At 46.4% G+C, this 19,907-nt stretch overlaps 1 protein-coding gene across 4 annotated transcripts in view; it reads left to right on the top strand.

The window, feature by feature from the left end:
• Positions 1-3,193: 3,193 nt before the first annotated feature.
• Positions 3,194-19,907, top strand: part of LOC129713334 (electrogenic sodium bicarbonate cotransporter 4-like) — a 63,283-nt gene continuing 46,569 nt past the window's right edge. For 2 of the 4 annotated variants that reach the window (XM_055662314.1, XM_055662311.1), the window contains exon 1: positions 10,875-11,102. In XM_055662314.1, coding sequence (XP_055518289.1) covers positions 11,060-11,102 — 43 coding nt within the window. In that variant the 5' untranslated portion in view covers positions 10,875-11,059. Of the gene's footprint in view, positions 3,405-10,873; positions 11,103-19,907 lie in introns of those variants that run through there. The other 2 variants (XM_055662315.1, XM_055662313.1) reach the window with 2 other exon arrangements.

Genomic DNA, 19,907 nt, shown 5'->3' with positions numbered 1-19,907 from the left:
TTCCATTTCCATTTCAATTTCAAGCACAGGGCAGGCCAAACAACTCATCTCATTTTCATTTATTTTAATTTCCATTGCCATTTCAGTTTCAGTTTCAAGCACAGGGCAGGCCAAACAACTAATCTCATTTTCATTAGGGGCTAACAAATCATTTATTGCAAGTAAATTGCAGACTCACAGTTCAGTAGACTCACAGTTCAGTAGACTCACAGTTCTGTTGACACAGCAGAATCACAGTTGTGGCCTCTCCCTCGCCATCTTCCAGAGTGACTGACTCACGTCCAGGGGTTTTATAGTCCTGCCCCCCCCCCCCCCCCCCCCCCCCAGAAGGGGCGAAACCTTCATCATGGTGATTGACAGGCGAAAGGACCAATCAGCTGATCTCAAGATTTTTTAAACATTCATAAGTTTGGTATTTTTCATCGATCGGAAAAATCCTCGGGGCTGCCTCAGCGGAGGAGGACTGTGAGTAAGATGGCCAAAATTCATAGCGATATAGGGTAGCGTTTTTTCTAAAATCAATATACAAAGCAGACAGTAAGTGGTCAAGATGAGACTTAGTTATATATATAGAGAGAGAGGTATATCTATATACTGAGGTCCCAGAGATGTGTGTGAAATCATGGAATAGATGGGGTAGATACACAGAGCCTCTTGCCCAAAGTAGGGGAATTGTAAACCAGAAGGCATAGGTTTAAGTTGAAGGGGAAAAGATTTAATAGGAATCTGAGGGGTCACTTTATCACACAAAGGGTGGTTGGTGTATGGAACGAGCTGCCGGAGGAGGTAGTTGAGGCCGGGAGTTATCGCAACGTTTAAGAAGCAATTAGACAGGTTCATCGATGGGACAGGGTATGGGCCTGTAATGGGACTAGTGTGGATGGGGCATGTTGGGCCGGAATGGGCAAGTTGGGCCGAAGGGCCTGTTTTACGCGCTCCATGACTCCGAGACTCTCTAACTAATCCCTGCAGAACTTCACTTGAGATGCATTGTCTGCTCTCCCTCGTCAGCAGATCTGACCCGTACAAAAGTACTTCCATTGATGGATGTTCTGGAGAATGCAAGTCATTTTAACTGAGCTGATAATGACGCCCATTGCAGCTACAATGAATCATAACACAACTGACAAAGGTCCAGGCAGACAGAACAGAATTCAGATGCACGGCAAATAAATTATAGTAATCCCTCATCTCATTTTGATGTCATCTTTCTCTCATAAATGCTCTTGTTGAAAATGATTATCCCCGTCTTTGTAATGTGCCGGCACAAAAGTTAATAATTGTAGTCTAGTCATTTAAACAATGTTGTTGGGGGAACTTTCTGAGTTTTCAAAAATACAAATCAGGTAACAAATAGCCAGATCTAAATTCAGAAGGAACTGCAGATGCTGGAAAATCGAAGGTACACAAAAATGCTGGAGAGACTCAGCGGGTGCAGCAGCATCTATGGAGCGAAGGAAATAGGCAACGTTTCGGGACGAAACCCGGAAGGGTTTCGGCCCGAAACGTTGCCTATTTCCTTCAGTCTGAAGAAGGGTCTTCCCGTGCTTACCTACCGTTAGCGAGTCTTCCCGAGTACCTGCCATTAGCGTTATGCGCCGCTAAGAGACGTCCCCGAGCTCCGACATACCCGCTACCTTCATTCTCTGTGCTTACCACGAGTTTGATTTTTTTTTAACTCGGGAGACGTCTTGAATGAACTCGTACAGTGGGCCAGGGCCATAAGACATCTGTATGTGCCTGATGTTACTGTTCATTGCCCTGGTGAGGTACATGTACAATGAAGATTGGCTGGGCAAAGCCAACTAGTTTCATTAAGTCTGAAGAAGGTCTCGACACGAAACATCACCCCATTCCTTCTCCCCACAGATGCTGCCTGTCCCACTGAGTTACCCCAGTGTTTTGTGTCTATCTTCGAAGATTGAGTGTTGTTTGTTGCCTTTAGCAAATGAACAACTGTTCTTTCTTTCCCCAATCAGGATGGAACACCAAATGTTCCTGGAGCCGGGAATGGGGAATTCCAGGAGGAGATATGACGATGAAGAGGAGGAAGGTAAGAAAACGCAACGAGATGCCAGCAGTCCTCCGCTCATTTCTCATCTCCATCAACTGGTGTCTTCAACTGAGTTTAGTTTAGTTTAGTTTACAGATACAGGTCGTTCATAATACATTTTGCAACATACGAGGAATTCGATGTCCCATACAGTCATCCCACTAAAGCACACAAAATACATTTTAACATGAACATCCACCACAGTGACTCCTCCAATTTCCTCGCTGTGATGGAAGGTGAAAAAAAGTTCAACCTCTTCCCTTCTTTGTTCTCCCGCGGTCAGGAGCCTCGAACCGTCCGTTGACGGAACGATCTTGGCGCCCGTACCGTCTGCTTCAGGGCGATCAAGCTCCTGCATTGGAGGGATGTCAGCTCCCCATGCCGGGTGATCTGACCCCATGTCGGGTCGGGTCTGGTCGAACCTTCTGCGTTGTTTGGAGCTTCCCGACATCGGTCTCTCCCGGTGACTGCGAGCTCCTCGACGGTGAAATCCGCAGGCCGCGGTTGGAGCGTCGATCCCAGGCAAGAGATTGGCTCCGATGGTAAGTCCACGTCCCGCTGGTGGGGCTCAAAGTCAGTCCCGAGCGAGGCCGCCAGCTCCATGATGTTAGGCTGCAGAGAGACCGGAGATACGATCCGGAAAACAATCGCAACTCCGGCAAGGTAAGAGATTGAAAAATAGACTTTTCCCCCTCCCCCCCACCTCCCCCACCTGGTCTCCAGCCCCCCACCCAGTTTGAGACCCCCCGTCCCACTGTATGAGTTCACACCTCTCCCCCACCCCTGACCCCCTAGATTTACCCCCAACCCCACCCCCCCCGTACTCGGGGCCCCTCCCCCACCCCACATGTTGAAAAACAAACCAGAGAACATTAACACAAACTTTCAGAACACACTAAAAACAACCAAAAACAAACGTAAAGACGGACAGACTGTTGGCGAGGCTGCCATCGTGCGGCGCCCCCTGGTGGTCATAAAATGAAAGATCAAATTATCCGGCTATGAAATGGGACTGATCTTTACTGAGGTGAAGATGCATAACCCGTGACCAATTACAAATAACTGGTCAAAGAGCTGATATGTGCCCCTAAGGGTTGGTGACGTTAGGATTCTGACCTCAACACCTGTATACTCACAGAGTATCTATCTTGTCCAGATCAAAATGCCTTCGTTATCCGGATCCCCGCACCCGAAGGCCACAGGAGAAAGCAGCGGCGAAGGAAATTCTCCACGAGTCACAGGAAGCCTGTCGAGGAGGAGGAGGAGTGGGATGCCAAGAGGCAGGAGCGATCCTATACGGATGAAGGAGGTGCGGGGGCCACTGCTCCTGCAGACTACACCAACATTAACAGTAAGTGGCTCACACATTGAAAGTAGTGAAAGGCTTGGATAGAACGGCACGATGGCGCAGCGGGTAGAGTTGCCGCCTCACAGCGCTTGTGGTGCCAGAGACCCGGGTTCAATCCCGACTACGGGTGCTGTCGGTTCGAAGTTTGTACATTCACCCCGTGACCACGTGGGTTTTCTCCGAGATCTTCGGTTTCCTCATTGTGTATCTCAGTATCGCTGCCATGCTCTTACTCATTGTTGCTACCATCCATCCATTCAGTGTTGCTAGCATATACTGCTCTGTGTTGGTACCATACACCACTCGGTGTTACTCCCATATATTACTCAGTGTTACTACTATATACTACTCAGTGTTGCTACCTTCCACCCATTCAGTTTAGCTACTATATTCCTTATCAGTGTTGTTACATTGAGAGTGTTGCTACCAAACATTACTCATTGTTGCTACCATACATTACTCAATATTATTACCATACAATACTCAGTGTTACTGCCCTACAATACTCCGTATTATTACCATACAATACTCAGTGTTACTACCCTACAATACTCAGTGTTACTACCACACGATATTCAGTGTTACCACCATACAATACTCCGTGTTACTGCCCTACAATACTCAGTTACTACCAAACAATATTCAGTGTTACTACCATATAATACTCAGTGTTACTACCGTACAATACTCAGTGTTACTTCCATATAATACTCAGTGTTACTGCCCTACAATACTCAGTGTTACTACCTTACAATATTCAGTGTTACTCCATACAATACTCAGTGTTACTGTCACACAATACTCAGTGTTACTACCCTACAATACTCAGTATTACTACCATACAATAATCAGTGTTTCTACCATACAATACTCAGTTATTACCATTACCATACAATACTCAGTGTTACTACCCTACAATACTCAGTGTTACTACCCTACAATACTCAGTTATTACCATTACCATACAATACTCAGTATTACTACCATACAATACTCAGTGTTACTACCCTACAATACTAAGTTATTACCATTACCATACAATACTCAGTATTACTACCATACAATAATCAGTGTTACTTCCATACAATATTCAGTGTTACTTACACACAATACTCAGTGTTACTACCAAACAATACTCAGCTTTACTACCAAACAATACTCATTGTTACTACCAACCATCCATTCAGTGTTACTAGCATACACTGCTCTGTGTTACTACCATACAATACTCATTGTTACTGCCATACAATACTCAGTGTTACTACCACACAATACTCAGTGTTACTACCACTACAATACTCAGTGTTACTGTGTTACTTCCACACAATACTCAGTGTTACTACCATACAATACTCAGTGTTACTGCCCTACAATACTCAGTGTTACTACCATACAATACTCAGTGTTACTGCCCTACAATACTCAGTGTTACTGCCATACAATATTCATTGTTGCTACCATACATTACTCAATATTACTACCATACAATACTCAGTGTTACTGCCATACAATACTCAGTGTTACTGCCACACAATACTCAGTGTTACTGCCCTACAATACTCAGTGTTACTACCATACAATACTCAGTGTTACTACCACACAATACTCAGTGTTACTACCATACAATACTCAGTGTTACTACCCTACAATACTCAGTGTTACTATACAATACTCAGTGTTACTACCATACAATACTCAGTGTTACTACCACACAATACTCAGTGTTACTACCATACAATACTCAGTGTTGCTGCCACAACCCCACTCAGTGTTGTCACATGGACAATGTTGCCACCAAACCCGTACTCTTGTCCATTGTTGCCATCCACCAGGCTTGGTCTAACTGGACCTGAAGCAACAGGCTGACCTATCTTGCCACTAATACTCCCATCCCACATCCACCATAACACAGGCAATTGCTTGCAAAAGTAATTCATGCTAATCCACTTAGATTGCTGCTGGTATTTCTCAGCCTCCTGCAATAGATTGCATTTTGACCTGAGTTATGGTATATCCTGCTCCTGTAAATCACAATGACCAGACAGACTTCAGGCAAGATCTATGCCTCATGAAGGCTTGCAGACAGTTGCAGCTCCAAATATATGTTTACCCCAGTGCCAAATGTTGGCAGCCGTAATAAATCATTAAATGATCACATGCCTTTAGCTTATTAGTCTGCTTCATTGATCCACAGCCTTGATGTGCAGCTATGACATATTTGCATGCTGATCAATAACCGCCCATAACTCAAGCCTGATTATCAGGAGCGGACATTAGATGAATGAGGAGCATCCATCCCCAAAATATTCCAGTGCAGTGGCATGTGTAGGAAGGAACTGCAGATAGTCTTGATATGGATATAATGTGGATATAATGTATAATATATTATTTTAATATGTGGGCGGTATGTTGGTGCAGCGGTAGAGTTACTGCCTGACAGCGCCAGAGAACCAGGATCGATCCTGGCTAAGAATCCCACAGATTCACCACCCTCTGACTAAAATAAAATTTGCCTTATCTCCTTCCTAAAAGAATGTTCTTTAATTCTGAGGCTATGGCCTCTAGTCCTAGACTCTCCCACTAGAATTTCAGGGACTTGGTGAGAAGTGGCCAGCCTAGAGTCATGTGATACAGCATGGAAATAGGCCCTTTGGCCCAATTTGCCCACGCCGGTCAACATGTCCCAGCTACACTAGTCCCACCTGCCTGCGTTTGGTCCATATCCCTCCAAGCCTGTCCATGTACCTGTCTAACTGTTTCCTAAACGTTGGGATGGTCCCAGCCTCAACTACCTCCTCTGGCAGGTTGCTCCATACACCCACCACCCTTTGTGGGGAAAAGTTACCCCTTCAGATTCCTATTAAATCTTGAGTTTCGTGAGTCACTGGATGTTTGTGTAAATTGTGTTAATTTTTCTTGTTTTTTTTCGTGATGAAGTCCCAACGAAATTTGGTTTGAACTTAGGTTCAAATGACAATAGACGGTATTGTGTTGTTACTCCAGCACTTTGCGTTCATCTTCGGTGTAAGCCAGCACCTGCAGATCCTCCCTACACGTTGTGTCTCCTCCCTGCAGCGGGATGTTTTTTTTGTGTGATCCACCAGCACCCTGACCCCTCCTGCCTGGTCTCAGTTACAGCCGCACGCCTTTTGTGGCTTGGCATCCTGCTAGGGTCACCCAAGGGTCACCACCAGTGTCCAGGTCAGCTTCCGATGAGCGGGTACAAAGAGCGCCAGGATAGCTCCTCGCCCGCTGCCAGCTACTGAAAGCAGTGACAGTCGCAGGAAACTGAAGGCACATTGTTTTCAGTCGGGAATTCAAGGTACAAATAACTCTCAGCCTTGCGAATGCTAATCTGTTAACCCTTCCCATCCTGACTGGCCGGCCAGACACCATCTTACGCACAAAAGTGCCAGAGTAACTCAGTGGGTCAGGCAGCATCTGTGGAGAACATGGATAGGTACAAAGTGCCGGAGTAACTCAGCGGGACAGGCAGCATCTGTGGAGAACATGGGTAGGTACAAAGTGCTGGAGTAACTCAGTGGGTCAGGCAGCATATAACCATATAACCATATAACCATATAACCATATAACCATATAACCATATAACCATATAACCATATAACCATATAACAATTACAGCACGGAAACAGGCCATCTCGGCCCTACAAGTCCGTGCCGAACAACTTTTTTCCCTTAGTCCCACCTGCCTGCACTCATACCATAACCCTCCATTCCCTTCTCATCCATATGCCTATCCAATTTATTTTTAAATGATACCAACGAACCTGCCGCCACCACTTCCACTGGAAGCTCATTCCACACCGCCACCACTCACTGCGTAAAGAAGTTCCCCCTCATGTTACCCCTAAACTTCTGTCCCTTAATTCTGAAGTCATGTCCTCTTGTTTGAATCTTCCCTGTTCTCAAAGGGAAAAGCTTGTCCACATCAACTCTGTCTATCCCTCTCATCATTTTAAAGACCTCTAACAAGTCCCCCCTTAACCTTCTGCGCTCCAGAGAATAAAGACCTAACTTATTCAAACTGTGGAGCATCTGTGGAGAACATGGATAGGTACAAAGTGCCGGAGTAACTCAGCGGGTCAGGCAGCACCTACGGAGAGAAGGAATCAGTGACGTGTTGGGTCGAGACCCTCCTTTGGGCTGAGGGTTTAGGGGAAAGGAGAGCAAGACAAGGTGTATAGAACAAATGAATGAAAGATATGAAAAAAGCGCCAATGATCAAGGAAAGGTTGTTGGAGTAAATCATTTGTTCAGTAAAGTACCTATATCTTTCCCTTTCCCCTGACTCAGTCTGAAGGAGGGTCTCGACCCGAAACATCACCTATTCCTTGTCTCCAGAGATGCGTAGGTTACTCCAGCTATTTGTATCTATTTTTGACCTAAACCAGCATCTGCAGTTCCTTTCTAAACATCTCACACATAGCTCTGCGTCAAACCTTGCCTGCCAATCACATGTTTAATCAATAATGTTTTATTATTAATGTTTAATGTTTTATGTGTCGTTCCTAACTGTCACTGTATGTCATGTTGTCACTTGCGGGCGGAGCACCAAGGCAAATTCCTTGTATGTGAATTCTTGGCCAATAAACTTATTCATTCACTCATTCATTCACTACTAGGTTAGAGCAAGTCAAGGCCCCCTCTGTGCATGATGTTAATCTGACTGCTATCTTCTATCCCCCACAACTCAATTACGGAGCAGATGGCAGCAGGAGGAAGTCCTTCTGCTCCTCCAGCCCGTCCAACCCCACCCTGGTCATGTTGACCCACACCTCCACTTGGTCATTCCCCTGCCCAATGTATAAGGTTGTGATACCAGCCAAGGGCACATCTCTCCCCACCCACCCAACTACCATCTACAAAGATATGAAACTACCCATCGCCTATCCTTCCAGCAGCTCGCTTCCTAGTCTCCCTTCCCTCTCCCACCCCCACAAAGTTTTAGTAATGCCCAGAATTCTTGCCATTTAGGGAGTGCATTGTAGGTTCATGAGGTTAATTCGCAGGATGGCGGAACTACCATATGCTGAGAGAATGGAGCGGTTGGGCTTGTATGCTCAAGAATTTAGAATCAAGATGAAAGGGTTTCTTATTGAAACATATACGATTATTAAGGGATTGGACAAACTAGAGGCAGGATCCATGTTCCCGATGTTGGGGGAATCCAGAACCAGGGGCCACTGTTTAAGAATAAGGGGTAAGCCATTTGAGAGACGAGGACAATCTTTTTCACCCAGAGAGTGGTGAGTCTGTGGAATTCTCTGCCTCTGAAGGCAGTGGAGGCCAATTCTCTGGATGCTTCCAAGATAGAGCTCTTAAAGATAGTGGAGTTAAGGGATTTGGGGGGAAGGCAGGAAAGGGGTACTGATTGTGGATGATCAGCCATTATCACATTGAATGGCGGTGCTGGCATGAAGGGCTGAATGGCCTACTCCTGCACCTATTGTCTATTGTCTATTTTTGTCCAAATTTTTTATGGAAGAGATTTGTTGACCATCCAGCCATGGAAAGAGCCAATAGTATGTTCAGACACTAAGGCATGCCTACTCATGTACCTATTGAATAAATTACTGAGTCTAAAGAAGGTTCTCTAATCCATGTTGTCCAAAGATGCTACCTGGCCCACTGAGTTACTCCAGTGCTTTGTGTCCTTGGAGTTACTGAGTCTGAAGAATGGTCTCAACCTGAAACGTCACATGTCCATTTTGTCCAGAGATGCATGCCGCCTGACCCGTTGAGTTACTCCAGCACTTTTTGTCCCTGGAGTTACTGCTGTTCATCAGGAGTCTGGAAGAGGGGGCGAGTTGGCTGAAGGTAGATTTGGGTCAAGTTCTCCTTCAGAACACAGACCCAACTTTGCACTCCAGATAGAAGGAGTGCAGTCAGAGCTGTGCTGCTCAGAGGAATGGAAAAAACATCTCAAAATTCCTCCATCCTCATGCTGTTCGAAGTTGAGCACCCTTGCTCCCCTGAGCAAGGTTGAGTCCTGGATAAGTCCACAAGAATAAAGATATATAGCAGCAGAAGGAGGCCATTCTGCCCCTCTAGTCTGCTTCACACTTCAATAAAACAATGGCTGTTTGGATTCTTCACCTCATAACCCTTGACTCCTCTGTACAGCCTTCAGTGACTCTACCTCCATGGGTCTCTGGGTTGGAGATTTGCTAAAGGTTCTCCTCTCTCCAAGAGAAGAACTTCATCACAACCCCCATATTAAATGAACGCACCTCCCATTCTGAAATGAACGCACCTCCCGGCTTCTCGATGCCCTTCTGAGGGTGAATGATCAAAGGAACATCTACCCTGTCAATGCCTCTCATTTTCGCTCCATAGAGTGTTCGGCTTGTACTCGCTGGAATTCAGAAGATTGAGGGGGGATCTTATAGAAACTTACAAAATTCTTAAGGGGTTGGACAGGCTAGATGCAGGAAGATTGTTCCCGATGTTGGGGAATTCTAGAACAAGGGGTCACACAGTTTAAGGATAAGAGGGAAGTCTTTTAGGACCGAGATGAGAAAATCATTTTTCACACAGAGAGTGGTGAATCTGTGGAATTGTCTGCCACAGAAGGTAGTTGAGGCCACAATTCATTGGCTATATTTAAGAGGGAGTTAGATGTGGCCCTTGTGGCTAAAGGGATCAGGGGGTATGGAGAGAAGGCAGGGGCGGGATACTGATTTGGTTGATCAGCCATGATCATATCGAATGGCGGTGCAGGCTCGAAGGGCCGAATGGCCTCTACTCCTGCACCTATTTTCTATGTTTCTATGTTAGACCATTGATAATCCAGATAAGATATAAGATGCATCTAATGCCATGATAAACTTTGATCTCAACAAGTGTCAGCCTGATGGATTCAAAGGCAATGGCAAAACTGTTTCATTTTTCACATAGGGGGCATTTTTATCAGTGGGCCGAAGAGCCCTTGAGCCAAGGCTTGCGAATAGTTAAGGTCAAAGCTTTCTCGGAATTGAAATGGGTAAGCTCCGCTGGGTTTGGCATGGGCATCAATAGGACTCAACTCTGCAAAGAGCGCGCTATTCCGTTTAATCTCCAGGGCCAGCGGCTCTGTGTAACAGACTTTGACACACTCTTGAATGCAGCCGCAACTTATCCCGAGCACACAGAGGCCTGCTGTGTGTGTGTGTCGCAAAATGGGTGAGAGCGAACCAGGTAGGAGTTGAAACGGTGGTGTTTGCCGTTCCATTATCATGTGCTTCTCGCAACCAGCAATGGGGTGTTTGTCCTGCAGCCAGAACAGAACTGATGTAATTGCAAGTAGTTTCACTCAGCTGGGCGGTTAACACTTTGCGCCACAGACTGCAGCTGAATCGCTTCAGCAGAGTGATTGCTTGTAACTGGGTCACTGCAAGAAAGGGTGAGTGTTTGCTCAAGGCTTTTGTGTTCGCCTGGGACTCTGCCCCCCCCGAGAGTTTTGGTTTCACGACTGCCGAGCGACTGGTCCACCCTCGCCTCAGTGGCAGAGAGGACGAAGCTCCCAGCATCAAGGGCGTTCTCCGGGCATGAGGCTGGAGGGGCGACGGTGGTGGTCAGATTTTAAAGTGGCACGTCTTTCACCAGAAAGGCTCCTCGATGCAGTGGAATGTTTCGGTGCATCCAGTTAAGGCCAACCCATGAAGACAAGGAGTCGACTCACCTGCTGCCCACCAAAGTCTGGTATTTGTGTCACTGTTCATGTCACCAAAGTTTTATTACTGCATACATGCATACCGAAAAACCTTGACCTGTTGTGCCAACTTTCTAGATACTGTGGAATTCTTTGCCTCAGAGGCCGGTTCTCTGGGTGCTTTCAAGAGGGAGCTAGATAGGGCTCTTAAAGATAGCGGAGTCAGGGGATATGGGGAGAAGGCAGGAACGGGGTACTGATTGGGGATGATCAGCCATGATCACATTGAATGGCGGTGCTGGCTCGAAGGGCCGAATTGTCTATTGTCTATTGTCTATTGTCTTGTTCCATACACCCACCATCCTTTGTGTGAAAAAGTTACCCCTCAGAAACCTGTTAAATCTTTTTCCCCTTCACTGTAAACCAATGTCCTCTGGTCCTCGATTCACCTACTCTGGGCAAGAGACTCTGTGCATCGACCCGAATGGCCGACTCCTGCACCTATTATCTATTGTCTATTGTCTATTATACATGTACTGTACAAAAGCGAAGATAATAGCGTGCAGCTAGGTAGGAAAGGGAAGATTTTTTTTTAAGTGCATGGGCCACAAGGGGGAAGGTTGGAAGATCAGGAATTCAGGTTTAAGAGTCTGACAGCAGCGGAAGGGGGGGGAAGAAACTGTTTTTAAATCTAGTGGTATGTGCTTTGATGCTTTTTGTATCTTGAGAGGGGAGAAGAGCGAATGACCGAAGTTTTTTGACCTAAACCAGCATCTGCAGTTCCTTCCTAAACATCTCACACATAGCTCTGCGTCAAACCTTGCCTGCCAATCACATGTTTAATCAATAATGTTTTATTATTAATGTTTAATGTTTTATGTGTGTTTCCTAACTGTCACTATGTCATGTTGTCACTTGCGGGCGGAGCACCAAGGCAAATTCCTTGTATGTGAATACATGGCCAATAAACTTATTCATTCACTCATTCATTCACTACTAGGTTAGAGCAAGTTAAGGCCCCTTTTAGTCTGATTCTAGGTGTACCTTGCTTTTATTGGCTGCTTTCCCAAGGCAGCGTGAAGTATCGATGGGGTGGGCCGGTGGATGGGATTTCAGTGAGTGGACCGATGGGATTGCCGCAAGGGGCAGGAGCATGTCCTTGTATGGTGGGTCACTGGGCGAAGAGTCAAAGGCAACTCAAAATAATGCAAAGTGCAGGAAGGAACCACAGATGCTGGTTTAAACTGCGGATAGAAACAAAAAGCTGGAGTAACTCAGCGGGTCAGACAGCATCTCTGGAGAAAAGGAATAGGTGACATTTCAGGCCAAGGCCACTCTTCAGAAGAAGGGTCCACGCCTATTAATTTTCGCCAAGAATGCTGCCTGACCCGTTGAGTTACTCCAGCTTTTTGTGTCTATCTTCAAATTAATGCAATGATTATTTTATATTATATGCATAAGAACAGTTATATTAGTCAATGGCTTTTTGCATATATGCTAAGCATTTGTTGATCAACATATACGCACAAAGGCATTGACTGATGCTGTGTGTGTGTTTAGTTTAGTTTAGATGTGGCATGGAAACTGGCTCTTCGGACCACTGATTACATGCAGACCCATACACTAGTTCTATCCAACACACTAGGGATAATTTACAGAAGCCAATTAGCCTGCAAACCTGCACATCTTTGCAAATGTGGCTGGAAACCAGAGCACCCGGAGAAAACCCACGAGGTCCCATGAAGAACCTACAAACCAGACAGAGTTTATAGAAACATAGAAAATCGGTGCAGGAGTAGGCCTTTCGGCCCTTCGAGCCTTCACCGCCATTCAATATGATCATGGCTGATCATCTCAGTACCCTGTTCCTGCCTTCTCTCCATACCCCCTGATCCCTTTAGCCACAAGGGCCACATCTAACTCCCTCTTAAATATAGCCAATGAACTGGCCTCAACTGTGGCAGAGAATTCCAGAGATTCACCACTCTCTGTGTGAAAAATGTTTTTCTCATCTCGGTCCTAAAAGATTTCCCCCTTATCCTTAAACGGTGACCCCTTGTCCTGGACTTCCCCAACATCGGGAACAATCTTCCTACATCTAGCCTGTCCAACCCCTTAAGAATTTTGTAAGTTAAGTTAAGTTTGCAAATGCAGTTTAATTTGTGATTGAGTCATAGGGAGACTTAGCGGGGAACTGGGCCCTTTGGCCCACTGAGTCCATGCTGACCATCACGACTCGTGAAGACCAATCCAATCTTCATACGATTTTCACGTTCCTCCAGTTTCCCACCAACGCCCCACGATTCTGCCCCCTCACCCACCCACTTGAGATAATCCATGGCGACCAATCATCCTGCTAACTGGGATGTCTTTGGGGTTAGGCGGGAAGAACATGAAAGTGTTGCAAAGGTTACAGCTTTCCGGTGAGTGAGTTCTTCAGAATGTGGGGAGAATCTTCCATGACAAGAAGATGTTATTTCATAATCACAGTTAGATCACCAATCAGTTAACCATCAAATTACAATGTTCAGTGCAGACCCGATGGGCCGAAGGGCCTTCTTGTATTAGACTTTGAAAGATACAGTGTGGAAACAGGTCCTTCGTGCCACCGAGTCCACGTGGACCAGCGATCAACCCCGTACACTAGCTCTCTACCGCACACTCGGGATAATTTACAGAAGCCAATTAACCCAGAAACCTGCACGTCTTTGAAGCGTGGGAGGAGGCCTGAGCACCCGGTGAAAACCCACGTGGTCACAGGGAGAACGTGCAAACTCCGTACAGACAGCACCCATTGTCAGTATTGAACTCACGTCTCTGATCTGTGTGACAGAAATGTTACCGATGGTGCCTTTGTGTCACCCCTATCCTATAATCACAGTTACAATATACTGGAAAGATCACAACTGCCCAGCAGTCTGCAAACATCAATCAATGAATTATCAAATTACAACATTATCATCCATATCCACTACATAATCGACCGACCTCCCCCCCCCCCCCCCCCCTCCCATCTAATAATGTAGGATTAGTGTAAATGGGACGGAGCAGATTCGATGGGCCGAAGGGCCTGCCTGTGTGCTGTGCCTCTCGCGATGACTATCACTCCAAGGAGTATCCATGTGGACACAAAAAGCTGGAGTAACTCAGCCGGACAGGCAGCATCTCTGGAGAGAAGGGTTCAGGAATAGCTACTTCCCCACAGCCATCAGGTTATTAAACTCGGCTCGGACAAAACTCTGAACATTAATAGCCAATAATCTGTTTATTTGCACTTTATCAGTTTATTTATTCATGTGTGTATATATTTATACAATGGTATATGGACACACTGATCTGTTCTGTATTCATGCCTACTGTGTTGTGGTGTGCTAAAGCAAAGCAAGAATTTCATTGTCCTATCAGGGACACATGACAATAAAACTCTCTTGAACTCTTGAGAAGGAATGGGTCGAAACGTCACCCATTCCTTCTCCCCAGAGTTGCTGCCTGTCCCGCTGAGTTACTCCAGCATTTGGCGTCTATCTTCGGTTCAAACCAGCATCTGTGGATCCTTCCTGCACGAGAGTGTCCGCGTGTTGCCTTGGGCCTGGAAACTATTCCAACAGAAGATCAAATGTCAATGGATCACTCTTTCTCACAGAGAGTGGAAACACTTTTTCTCACAGCGAGTGGTGAGTCTGTGGAATTCTCTGCCTCAGAGGGCCGGTGGAGGCAGGTTCTCTGGATGCTTTCAAGAGAGAGCTAGATAGGGCTCTTAAAGATAGCGGAGTCAGGGGATATGGTGAGAAGGCAGGAACGGGGTACTGATTGGGGATGATCAGCCATGTTCACATTGAATGGCGGTGCTGGCTCGAAGGGCCGAATGGCCTACTCCTGCACCTATTGTCTATTGTCTATTGTCTATTGTCTATTGATCAAATTGGTTGCAAACATCAACCACACTCCTCACAGCAGAAGGTTGCCACCATGCAATCGCGTTGCATCTACGTTGAGTTAAACGTTCTTTGACTAGGTTGCAAGAGGATAAAGCACTTCGAGCTGTCGGACCAGCCAGTTCTGGACCTGCCCTCGGTCACCGCTTTAAGAGAGCGTTCTACAAGACAGCAGAGTTGTAGAATTGCTTTGTAACCATAGGAACTGAAATTCCAGCTCGGAAGAATTAGTTACAATTGCTTCACAGTCAGAATGTTTCACTTGCAGCGTAGAAGATCGAGAAGTGTTGGAAATGATAGGTACTGCAAACAGCGAGAAAGAGGGCACGGCAAAAATACCGCGGCGTGTGACAAAGCTTCCATTTGACCCAGGTCCGAGCTGCACAGGGGATGGCTGGCAGGCATTAAGTGTCCGTTTCATGGGATCACCCTCTCTAAGCAGAAGCACAGCACTGTGGTGGTAAGCCAACAGACAACGGAAGCAGAGTACCAAAGGCTTGGTTACTGTCCATACTGATTCCCACCGGCCACCTGCAGATGCCGCTTGAGCTGAGACAGATTCCAGAGCCCAGCTGTGGTCCCTGGAGTCAGTGCCAGAGATGCTAAACAACGATGTAGTAACGGGGAGTAAGGTGTTTTTGTTCGAAGACCAATTGAAGACCGACAAATCGTTTGAGACATTTATACAATAAGGTTGGAGGCGAAACCAACTATAGGTGCCAACTGTCCCATATTTTGGGCTAAATTGGTTTGTCCCATATGGGACCGCCCTTGTCCCGTATTTGACCGCGTCGAGGGGTCTGTCGGGTTGGAGCGCCGCGTCAGGCCCCGCCTCACCCGTCCCGACGTAGTGCAGCCCATGGAGTGCAGCAGCAGCACCTCGCCACTGGCCCCGTCGGTCGGTCGGCAGCCCGGCCAGCTGTCCGACCTTCGGACCTTCGCTTACCGCCCACACCACCACCCCCCCTCCTTCTCATGGCCGATCATCGGTTCATAAGTTGGACGGGGCGCCAGACTTTGCGCGGGATGTCACGTGGGCCAAAACTCCTCAGCTGGCCCGCTGGCCGGCTGGGCTTTGTGTGCAGTCCAGCACCCGGGGCCAACTCATCAATCACCCAGCCACGGCCGAGTCGGTCAACGAATTGCCGTCGGGAATTTGTCCCGGATTTTGACCTTTTGTCCCTTATTTGGGAGTGGGAAAGTTGGCCACCCTAGATCCATGTTCTGTGTTGTTGACTAAAGCTGCAAATGGCTGTGTCTCAGATACAAGAGGAGGTAGAGTAAGTGTTTGGGAAGATTTTCTGAGGGTCTTCTGTCTTCACAATGTTTGGGGGGTGAGGGAATTCCAACTGGTCTGTTCCTGGAGGTTTGTCAAATAGCTAGACATGCTGGAGACCATTTGTTGTTATCAGGCAACGGAACCACCTAGAGGTCAGCCCTGAACTACTATCTACTTCATTGGTGACACTCGGACTATCTTTGATCTTTGCTGGCTTCATCTTGCACTAAATGAACCTTATCATGAATCTGTACGCTGTGAATGGCTCGTTGGCTGGTTAGCACGCAACAAAAGCTTCTCAATGTCCTTGTTGACCATGATCCTATAGTAGGTGGGAGAGCCTCGGACCAGAGGTCACAGCCTCAGAATTAAAGCACGTTCCTTTGGGAAGGAAATGAGGAGGAACTTCTTTAGTGAGAGGGTGGTGAATCTGTGGAATCTATTGCCACTGAAGGCTGTGGAGGCCAAGTCAATGGATATTGGAAAGGCAGAGGTAGATAGATTCTTGATTAGTACGGGTATCAAGGCATGAGAAAGGGGTTAGGAGGGAAAGATAGATCGGCCATGATTGAATGGCGGAGTTGACTAGATGGGCCAAATGGCCTAATTCTGCTCATATTATGCTCACTTATGAATGTATGAGGTTAGAAGTTTGCAACCAAGGAGTCTTGGATAAGGGCACTAATTTGAGAGGCTACAATACCACATGAGTAAAAGGACTTTAGTAGAAATAGCCTCAGAAATAGACTATGAGACATTAAAGTTACTCACTTTAAAGATTTGGGTAAATGGAGCCAGGCACTGTAGCTTAAGTGATACTTTAGACTTTACTTTAGATTTTAGAGATACAGCGTGGAAACAGGCCCTTCGGCCCACCAAGTCCATGCTGACCAACGGTCACCCCTTACACTAGCTCCATACTACGTACCTTGGGACAATTTACCTACGAACCTGCACATCTTTGAAATGTGGGAGGAAACCGGAGCACCTGGAGACAACCCACAGGGTCACAGGAGAACGTGTAAACTCTGTACAAGTCTGGGTCTCTGACACTGTAAAGGGGCTGTCCCACTGTACAAGCTAATTCAAGAGCTCTCCCGAATTTAAAAAAAAAATCAAACTTGTGGTAAGCATGTAGAATGTACGTGGCGGGTACATCGGAGCTTGGGACGTCTCTTAGCGGCCCGTAACGTTAACGGCAGGTACTCGGGAAACGGTAAGCGGTAAGCTCGTGAAGATTTTTCAACCTGTTGTAAAATGTCCACGAGACCCCCGAGTACCTACGAGCGGCCATTACCGTAATTCTCCGAGTTCGGATCAGGGGAAACTCGGGAGAACTCCGGAATTAACTGGTACAGTGGGACGGGGCCCCATCAACTCTACCGCTCCTGTTGCCTCTGATGCAATCATCATGAGCAGTTTGGAAGAGATTTGACATATAATTTGGTTGCATTGACCACAGGGTATTGCTGATTTGATTCCATCTCCAAAAAGTACAGTCCAGGCAAGCAAGGTTAATTTATCTGGCATCATCGTTCCAACCCATCTTTAAATCTCATGTTATCCCTCATGTCTCAGCAGACTATACCAGGGCTTCCCAACCTTTTTGGTCCCGTTTACCCCCTGGCAACTTTAATAGCACATCACAATATTATTTCACTTATTCATGACCAACTAATGATGAACAGATACCGGTATACCAGAACCAAACACACTCAGTCAATGAGCAAAGATATGTACAGATCCACTATCAACAGATTTACCCCCTGGACAGGCGAAATGTACCCCAGGTTGGGATCCCGGCATTAAACCAATGCAAACCATGGCATGTGAAGTGTCAAGTTGAGAATGCCCGAAACACAGCCACAACCCTGCGCATCCCTCGTGCTGGCCCGAAGGACCGAATGGCCTACTCCTGTACCGGGAGTAGTTGTGCAGTTGTACAGGGTCTTGGTGAGACCACACCTGGAGTATTGCGTACAGTTTTGGTCTCCAAATCTGAGGAAGGACATTATTGCCATAGAGGGAGTGCAGAGATGGTTCCCCAGACTGATTCCTGGGATGTCAGGACTGTCTTAAGAAGAAAGACTGGATAGACTTGGTTTATACTCTCTAGAATTTAGAAGATTGAGAGGGGATCTTATAGAAACTTACAAAATTCTTAAGGGATTGGACAGGCTAGATGCAGGAAGATTGTTCCCGATGTTAGGGAAGTCCAGGACAAGGGGTCACAGCTTAAGGATAAAGGGGAAATCCTTTAAAACCGAGATGAGTAGAACTTTTTTCACACAGAGAGTGGTGAATCTCTGGAATTCTCTGCCACAGAGGGTAGTTGAGGCCAGTTCATTGGCTATATTTAAGAGGGAGTTAGATGTGGCCCTTGTGACTAAGGGGATCAGGGGGTATGGAGAGAAGGCAGGTACGGGATACTGAGTTAGATGATCAGCCATGATCATATTGAATGGCGGTGCAGGCTCGAAGGGCCGAATGGCCTACTCCTGCACCTAATTTCTATGTTTCTATGTTTCTATGTACCTATTGTCTATCGTCTATTGTCCCTTGCCCAGTGAATGGACGGGGCATTTACCTGAGGGCGCCTGTGTTTTGAGCACTGTTCCATTTGCTTACTGATGATGTGAGTCTACTGATAGCAGCATTGGCCTAAAGATTGTTGAATGGAAATAATACAAATCTGTCCAGCATTGTCAACAGATGACTGTGAGTTTATGAATCAGATGTTCACCTGAGAATTGAACTTTGCATCCTCAGCTAGGGGAGAGATTTAGATACAAAGAACTATTTATTTTATATTTTTACAAGGAAAGGGACACAAAGAGCAACTCAGTGGGTCAGGAAACCTGGATCGATGACATTTTGGATCTTTCCCCTTTTTTCCCCTGACTATAGAGGTCTTTAAAATGATGAGAGGGATAGACAGAGTTGACGTGGATAAGCTTTTCCCATTGAAAGTAGGGAGGATTCAAACAAGAGGACATGACTTGAGAATTAAGGGACAGAAGTTTAGGGGTAACATGAGGGGGAACTTCTTTACTCGGAGAGTGGTAGCTGTGTGGAATGAGCTTCCAGTTGAAGTGGTGGAGGCAGGTTCGATTTTATCATTTAAAAATAAATTGGATAGGTATATGGACGGGAAAGGAATGGAGGGTTATGGTCTGAGTGCAGGTAGATGGGACTAGGTGAGAGTAAGTGTTCGGCACGGACTAGAAGGGCCGAGATGGCCTGTTTCCGTGCTGTAATTATTATATGGTTATATATCCATCTGAAAAAAGGGTCTTGACCTGAAACGTCACCTATTCCTTTTCTCCAGAGATGCTGCCTGACCCGCTGAGTTACTCCAGCTTTTTGTGTCTACCCTCGTTTTAAACCAGCATCTGCAGTTCCTTCCTACACATTTCGGGTCTTTCAGACCAAAGAAGGGTCCTGACCCGAAACATCACCTATCCAAGATCCCTGGAGATGCTGCCACACCTGCTGAGCTCAGCACTTCAACTCCCCCTCCCATTCCGAATCCTACCTTTCTGTCCTGGGCCTCCTCCATGGCCAGAGTGAGTCCCACCATAAATTGGAGGAACGGCACCTCATATTTCGCTTGGGTGGTTAACACATTGACTTCTCTAATT

This window comes from Leucoraja erinacea, chromosome 35 (assembly GCF_028641065.1).
Source record: "Leucoraja erinacea ecotype New England chromosome 35, Leri_hhj_1, whole genome shotgun sequence".
NCBI classification, from domain to species: domain Eukaryota; kingdom Metazoa; phylum Chordata; class Chondrichthyes; order Rajiformes; family Rajidae; genus Leucoraja; species Leucoraja erinaceus.
The sequence above is the reverse complement of the archived record's forward strand: the minus strand, read 5'-3'. Positions and strand labels throughout refer to the sequence as shown.